Source organism: Hordeum vulgare, chromosome 7H (genome assembly GCF_904849725.1).
Source record: "Hordeum vulgare subsp. vulgare chromosome 7H, MorexV3_pseudomolecules_assembly, whole genome shotgun sequence".
NCBI lineage: Eukaryota > Viridiplantae > Streptophyta > Magnoliopsida > Poales > Poaceae > Hordeum > Hordeum vulgare.
The window spans coordinates 561,372,258-561,380,560 of NC_058524.1; the positions used below are offsets into that span (position 1 = coordinate 561,372,258).

The 8,303-nt window shown below is 34.2% G+C and overlaps 1 protein-coding gene across 2 annotated transcripts; it reads right to left on the reverse strand.

The window, feature by feature from the left end:
* Positions 1-1,188: 1,188 nt before the first annotated feature.
* On the reverse strand, positions 1,189-7,050 carry LOC123411915 (AT-rich interactive domain-containing protein 6-like). Of its 2 annotated transcripts, XM_045104870.1 has the most exons (12): positions 6,315-7,050; positions 6,185-6,224; positions 5,172-5,224; positions 4,995-5,040; positions 4,444-4,536; positions 4,111-4,201; positions 3,909-3,981; positions 3,214-3,280; positions 2,958-3,008; positions 2,706-2,798; positions 2,490-2,625; positions 1,189-1,385 (listed from the first exon to the last, which is right to left on the reverse strand). In XM_045104870.1, the coding sequence occupies exons 1-11, from the start codon at positions 6,983-6,985 to the stop codon at positions 2,521-2,523; spliced, it is 1,383 nt and encodes a 460-aa protein (XP_044960805.1). In that variant the 5' UTR covers positions 6,986-7,050; the 3' UTR covers positions 1,189-1,385; positions 2,490-2,520. The 2 variants fall into 2 exon arrangements, with proteins under 2 accessions (XP_044960805.1, XP_044960806.1); XM_045104871.1 differs by lacking the exon at positions 4,444-4,536.
* Between the last annotated feature and the right edge of the window lie 1,253 nt (positions 7,051-8,303).

Genomic DNA, 8,303 nt, shown 5'->3' on the forward strand with positions numbered 1-8,303 from the left:
CCCATGTCCATGAAGATGAAAATTGGGATCATCAACATAACCCCATCCATTAGACCATTGGTTTGGATCTTCTACACCAATTACTAATGAAATTTTGTATTGATAATTATGCAATGATTTTATCATGAGAAAAATGGAATAAATCATGTTTACATTTGTTAGGTTTAATATTTTGGTCATACTAAGGTTTCTATTGACTATTGTGTCCCTCACGTTTACTTAATAATCATGCTCATTGCTCATGAATTAAATCATGGGTTATTTTGATTATGTATGAAATATTTTATCCTTGAAATGGTAAAGGAGTGGGCTAGGTACTTGTTAAATAAATCCACTATTTTTAACGTGTATGGTTAGTTTTATGGTCCTTGACGGGACATTTTTTCATTCAATTTTTGACTCTCACTTTCTTTAACCAAGACTCTCACTTTTTTAGCCTAGAATATTTCATCTATGGCCAGTGTGATGTTCCTCCATGGTTAACATATTCACTCTTTTTAACCTAGACTGTCACTTCCCCGATATGATGGAAAATCCCTTGGCTAAACCTACCTTGGACCATATTCCTTGTGCGACTTAAAATGGTATCAGCATCCCTAAAGGTATGTTTTTGTTCAAAAATCACTGAATAGAATGGACCATTTAATTTTGTCTCTGATTCCGTACTAATGAGATAAATGTGACATTCACTTGGTATAAAGCATGTCACACATGTAAACTATGTTTGCATGCATGTTTATCTCGAGAGAAAAATTACTAGTAGATATCACACATCATAATATTTATGTTTACCATGGTTACTATAATCGATTATCTATACCAAACAAGTGGCTATAACTAAAATAGTAGCTATCCCCACAAAAGTAAAACTAAAACCCTAGCTAAATAATTGTTTAGAGGGGTGATATAAAAGCATTTGGTTATGTTGGTCCACTAATCAGTAATAACAACAACGCATAGTGAAATATACATGTTTCAAGAATTTATCTGTTCCAAATAGAAAATAACCGACATAATAAGAAAATCTAGCTATATTCTACAAATCTTCTATTCATGTTGTTGAATGTAAACAGATAAGGTAAATAGTGAACAATAACAACAACGACAATAGCAGCATGCTATAGGCATATTTACCTACTAGCTGAAAACTTGAATTTATGTTTGAATCTCAATCGATATTGTGCCACAAATATAGAGCTAGTCTCTCTGAACATATAAACGTACACACTTCTAAAACCACACGCAACATGCTTTAGATAATATATATGATCCATATAATAAAACCACAAGAAACTAGTTTACATAATGTATAACAACGATGAGGCGCAAAATGTTTCATCCCAATTCACAATCATATGATCCAAATCCAAATTCAGAGGAGGATTCTGCAAGACATAAGATGTTTGTCAAGTTAGCCACTTTGAAAACATGTGGTTTGTTCAACATTTTTAGAAATGGAAGAGCTTACATCTACTACAGCTTACTTGCCCAATAATATTGATAAATGACCTTTTGTATTAACCATATCGACTCATGTAACATACATATTTATGCACCTTAGTTATACAAATGCATGATAATCCAATCATAAATGAAGTTCAAAATAATCTAGTACACGCATATTAAATATCAACCAAAAAATAAAATAATTTCATTTTCTTTGCGTGCACTCATACATGTGATACTTTGTTATTTTTGTACCATGACAGTTGTGAAGTTAAGATGATACAAGGGCAAAAATGTCAATGTCAACCATGTAAATTAACCCAAGATAGAGATATATAGAAAATTCTAAAATTACATTTTACGCCCTCCATCGTTCAACTTTGGGAGCACATTAATGACACCTTTCCCTTCCAATATGTTTTGTCCCTTTTTAAGACAAGGAACTACTTGTGCAATGTCACTTCTGCCAATGTTGATTTTTCGTGCGATGTTTCCCCCCTCTAGGTCACTTGATATTTTTAATGTGGAAGAAAACATCGCTCTTTCCATGTTTAACTCAGTACCTTTATCCTTGGTTTATATACATGGAAGAATATGGATATTGAAGGGACTAAATGAGAAGAACTATATAGTTGTTTGTTCAACATGAACGTAAGAACACCAGACTACATGTATGACATGGGTCGTCATGCTCATCCCTCCATAAAATAACGCATCCTGATAATTGACTTAGCATTTAAAAATGTTGTCTTTAATTCAACATAATTGAAGAAGTTGAATTAGAACCAAGAACCCATAAATTTATAAATTTTTTGCCCGCATCTAACAAGTTGAGTTGAGAGTTAGGCTAATAGTAGTTAAACACCCCCTAACATATGAAGTCACTATTTTTCTTTACTATGGATCCAACACAATATTTTATAGTGTTATCTAAAAATAAAAATATTAAAGTGTTCTAACTGCTCCAAAATAATAGCTTAAATGAGTACAATGTACACTATTATTTGATATTTGCATTGTGTTTATAAAAAATTAGGATGTACCTATATCATAGTGGTTTTATCTTTGAGTGCATTATGATGATGACTTCTCAAATTCACCACAAACATATAACTTCCCATATTCGCTAAGCTTTGTCAAGGTTTTCTCCGGGTTAATGCGAGAGGGCAATTGAATTACCTATAAAAGGGAAAACACATTTAGCTAATCTAATATAAAATAGTAGGCACGTCATGGTGCAGTTCAAGTATTTGATATACCTTATGGAAGCGAGTAAGACCCCATGGATTGTCTAGTTGTCTAGGATCTCCATTAATTATTAAACGACCGATGGGATCAGAAAGAACCAGTAGCTACAAAAATATGAATTTGTAAAAATCTATAAGCAAACTCACTACTCCATATTTTTCAACAAGCATGAGAAAAATATATGAAAAATGAAAAAGATGGTGAGTAACTAAAGAACTAATGCATAACTACACCCCTATTGTGCATTTATTTAATTTCTATACCTCTTCATGTAGAAGGCCAGGAACTAATGCATATACTTGAAAGTGATATTTCTGCAACAAAAGATTGTAATTATTTTAACAAATGCCCATAGAACACACACACTTTCAACATTTTTCTGATCAACTTATGTTACTTAAACATCCACATCTTGTAGTATCTATATGAGATATAGAAATTGTTTCACATAATGTAATAAAATCATTGGCATAGTTGAGATCACTCAATGAGAAGTATAGATTAACACGTGGCGCTCACCGTTATAAAAACATTTATCTTCACCCAATCAGCTCGAGATCCCATATCGATGATTGTTGGTTTACTTCTGCAAATAACAATCATTTTTAGCCAACCACATCCGCTAAAATGGAAGAATCAAGACAGAGAAAGCATATGATATTATTATTAAAACAACATTCCTATTGTTGTAATAGTTTGGTGTGTTTTTCGTTTAACATTTTGGTAAGTCATTCTTCAGCGAAGGGTGTATGCCATAGTTTCGGCGACCCACTTTTCTATCTATTCACTCGACTACAATAATAACTAACTTATAATAAAGTGTGTGAAAAAAATACTTAAATTGCATAAGGTACGCCAAAAAATAATTACTAAAATAACTTTTCACTTATAAAAAATGATATGTTTTAATCTAATATACACTACAAAATGGTATGCAAAACTTGTGATTTCTTAAAACTTCTAATCGTGTATCCGTTAGTTTGTATAGCACAACTTATACTAATATGATATAAATAGCTGAAATACATTTTTTATTTAGATGTTGTCTTATTCTTTTCTTGAGTATTTATGAAGAAACAAAAATATAAATTTTATGCGAGTAAAAAGTGCATAAATGGAATTTACTAGTAGCTAAATGTGGCTAATAATCAAAACCAAAATTTGACAAGGTTATGTTTAATGGTTTATGGATATGTTTAAAAGAAGATCTTTACTGTGTATTATCAACTCCGCGTTGTACATCTTTATCATCTTCAATGGTTGGCACCGTTTTCCTCTTTTGTGAAACTACAAAAGACCAATCGAAAATAGACAATAACATAAATGGAGGGTAATCAATAAATTCACAAAAGATACAATTCCCTTAGCAGTTTCATCTTTCTTCAAGTAAAGTACCCCATTAACCATAAAACTTACCATTTCGCATCGATTTTTGAGGACTCCATCTTTGCATAGCAAGAGTTGCAGACTCTCTTTTAACTCTTCCAAGAACACTTGTCTCACTCATCTGTAAATGAAAATTAGAGTCAGCATTCAGGATCTGGTGCCACATTTGAAAGTGTATGTCTTTTGTATACAAGATGTATACATTAGCATCCTACCAACACCATGTTCAATAGATTTCAGGATTTCAAATGGAAACTTAATTTAAAGTTAATTTGAACATTTTATTCAATTAGCTACACAATCGATACATATTTATTTGATTTTGATATGTAATAGCCGATGTTACGCTTCATAAATTCGTACCTCTTTTCTTGAAGCGTTTTGTTTTGTCAAGGTAGATGGAATGTCCTTGAACCTACATGTTTCATTGTTTGGCTTCTCATATTTAAGGAGTACCTACATGGGTAAAAATAAATGTATTTAATGGGGGTTAGTTGCAAGAATAATCAACTAATCTTGATGGTCTCATGATATAATTTAAAATATATTCTACTTCAATTTCTTTAACCATGAGACACCACCTTCTTTTCTTGGATGTTCATGATCCAATACACATGTTACGACCAAATATATATCTAAATATTATTCTAAACTTATGCTCAGATCATATATTTCTTATACAAGCTAAAATACAGGCCAGAATGTCATGTTGACAAATTCGTGAAACTTCAGAAAAGTTGAATTTATTGTATTTAGTTAAGGTTCATTTTAGTTGACATATATAATATTTTTAGTATGTCTTCCATTCCACTGATTAGCTTGGTACCCAACAGGTCATTAACCATTACATGAATCAACCATAATAACACCACAACCAAAGAAATATAAAAGGACAAGCAAAATATAATAAGCACCTTCTCATAGAAATTACGGAAGGACCACGAAACAGTTGTGCATGTCCTACAAAAACATGATTGTCAAAAACATGAAACCAAGCCAATTTATTCTAGCTTATGTCATTTCACAATTTATTATGTGGTTCATAAATGAGAAGGCCATCAAAATGCTTCGAGGAGAAGTGGAATTTGTACTTTGGAGGTTTAAAAGACTCGCCCACTTGACGCCACATTCTTTTTGATGATACCTGTTGATGCAATAGGTAAGTAATTTAGAATGTGATGGACATTGGATAAATATTGCAAAATAGATTTATATTAAAATATAGAGAATCACATTGTCTAATACATACAAAACTGGATTGTATATCATATTTATTTTGGTGTGTTGAAGAGTCCTAATTCGTGTCCTTTTTTCAGAGAATGTGAGCATGTCATCACTTTTCTAGTTGTACACTAATATATGTATGTATATAAATATTGATGGACATATTTTGGTTAGACACCTTCTCCATCTTAATTTGGTGTTCTCCTCATGACCATTTTTGGGTACGAAATACGAGGTTAATTTATTTTTTCCTAGAACTCGTTAGTAATTATGGTTTCCCAAACAATTATTACCATCAAGAGTAGTGCATTACCACAATATCAATAATTTACTAAAATACAAAAAGCTTCTAAGGAGGTCCAATGAATGATGAATGACTATATCATTTCTGGGAAGATATAGAACTTCGTCCAAAACAATTGAGGATTCATGAAAATAGATTCTTGATAAAAAAAGTTATAATATAATTGTAGTACATTTGATTGTGAATTTACCTCTCTTTACCTTTTGTGGTAGAATTTGATTTCATTCTAAAAAGTTAAATACTTGAAGAAACCAAAAAGATGTTATGATGGTTTAACACTAGTCAGAAATATGGCGGATGAACTAACTAAACATACAACACACTTAAATAAATAATTAATAGAGACATATTTGTGGGTTGTGTGCAATATGATGAAAATGAAATGGGACAAAATGTGAAAAAATGGTGTTTCACACTTTATGAGATATATTCATTTCCTTGGGATATAATGCATGTCCAATAATTCAGATGCGCTAATGTAAAAAAACATATCTAGATGTAAGTGCAAAGCTATAAAGGGAATCAAATCCGTAGTTCATGTTATACAGAGGGATGTAAACACCATAGAATGATCACCTTGGAATAACCACCCAATTTTTTCACCTTTCTCCACAACCTACACAAATATAGTCAATATCAGTTCATAGGTTCAGTATGCTCATAGGACATTTTATCATTAAGAAATGGAAAATTGTGTAGCACTAACTTAAGGTAATTCAACCCTTTGCCATAGAACTTTGGGGGCCTGAATTCGATTGAATTATCCTTGTGGAACTTCTCAAGTTCATTGAAGAAATTATCCTGTTCCTCCTCAGTACCGGAGTCCTCATCACTATGGGTGTTGCCAAACATCAATGAATTGTTTGAGATCTTTAACAATGCACTTTGCCCCTCATCTTTCCTAACCAGTGCAGGTTGAAGATGATTTTCATCATTCATATCCTTCTTCATATCACAAAAAATATTACTTCGCTCCTCTAATGAGATACCATCTTCACTCTCCAATTTTGAGTTTATATCTTTGTTCTCTAATTTTTGAACTTCCGTACTTGTATATTTATCTCTTCTAGAGTAAGTAAAACCCTTATTATGCAGAGACACGAAAGACGTCTTATCTTGAGAATGAACCATCAAATCATCTTTCTTGTCTACCCCTCCTGTGTCCACATCTATTACTTTGGTGTTTCCTGGAATTTGTATGCAATTGATGGAACATACACGCTCACCCAATCCACTCCCGACCATAATGGATTTCCCCTCTTCTATGCCCACACTATTACCAACGGGAAGATCCGTGGTTGTATTAGCCTTATGTTCTACCTGTACCAAAGGCGCATCATCACCTTCAAATTGCCAGATAGTTCTGTTCAGATCCATGAAATCCTGCACCTTTCAGTCGAATAGATTAGATCTAATACCACAACACCCGAAAACCTTCCTCTAGATCTAAAATAGTAATTTCGCGTGTTAGAAAATCCATGTTATTTCGCTCAAACTAGGAAAACACAAAAATATGGGTGTAAGATCTTGACCTGGGGGGGTGTAAGATCTTGACCTGGGGGGGGGGCTCCTTGATACTAGGCCACGAGGTAGAAGACGATGTGGTGTGGCGGCATGATAGAATGGGGGGGGGAACCTGGGAAGAAATTTTGACATTTGTATATATAGGGGGTAGGGCGGGGTAGTCTGAATAGAATAAGGGTTAGGAGAACAAGCCATTCCGCATTTCTTTCTATTTTAAGCCTTCTAAATTGGATATGCAAATAATCCATTTTACCTTTAATATACCCTATAATTTATATAGGTCCTTGCAAATAGGTTATTGTTAAGATAGATGGCTCAGGGGGTCTATTATTTTGGTAGCATGAGGTAAGAAACATTCTAAATTAGTACTTGTCGGTGTCTGAGCTTAGCGGCCTCTCACCATGTTGCCTCCCGGCGTAGTGGGTTGGCTGAGCACCCCTTGTGAGTACCATCCCGGGACACTTCACCCATCACATGACATATTTGACATGACCCGTCACTAAGGTTGGCGCACATAAGATAGCCCGAACTCAGTGTCCATGAGGGGATTGCTTGGATCAATAGAAAGAAGAAGCCCTCAGAGGCATTGGCGACATTCTGAAAGCACATATGCTCCCTTTGTGGTTTTGATAATTCATGACAACATACATTGTCTCTTGTACTAACACTTTTACCTACTATATTTCAGGTTTACTTCACACACAGCCTTGGCATATAGGATTGTGAGGAGATGCCCCTTGATGAAGGAAGGAATAGGATTGGCTAAAGCTTCAAGCAAGAAGACTCTTCATTTTACACTTTGTGAGAAATCGCATTTGAGTCCATAGGAAAGTGATACGTCTCCAACGTATCTATAATTTTTGATTGTTTCATGCTATTATCTTGTCAAACTTTGGATGTTTTGCATGCCTTTTATATATTTTTTGGGACTAACTTATTAACTCAGTGCCAAGTGCGAGTTCCTGTTTTTCCATGTTTTTGACCCCTTTCAAAGGAGATTTTGAAACGGAGTCCAAACGGAAGAAAATCCCCGAAATGATTTTTTCCGGAATGGAAGAAGACCAGGAAGCTTGGGAGCCAAGGCAGGGGAGCCTCAGGGGCCCCACAAGCCCCCACCCCGTGGCCAGGGGGGTAGGCCGCGCCACCCAGGCTTGTGGGCCCCCTGAGTGCC

What these genes read in the sequence shown, in the direction of transcription:
- LOC123411915 (XM_045104870.1), bottom strand. Translation starts at nt 6,985, where the DNA reads ATGGATCTGAACAGAACTATCTGGCAATTTGAAGGTGATGATGCGCCT. An exon ending in GAGTCTTTTAAACCTCCAAA is followed by an intron (nt 5,041 to 5,171) that starts GTACAAATTCCA and finishes ATGTTTTTGTAG; the next exon opens with GACATGCACAACTGTTTCGT. An exon ending in TCCGTAATTTCTATGAGAAG is followed by an intron (nt 4,537 to 4,994) that starts GTGCTTATTATA and finishes TTACCCATGTAG; the next exon opens with GTACTCCTTAAATATGAGAA.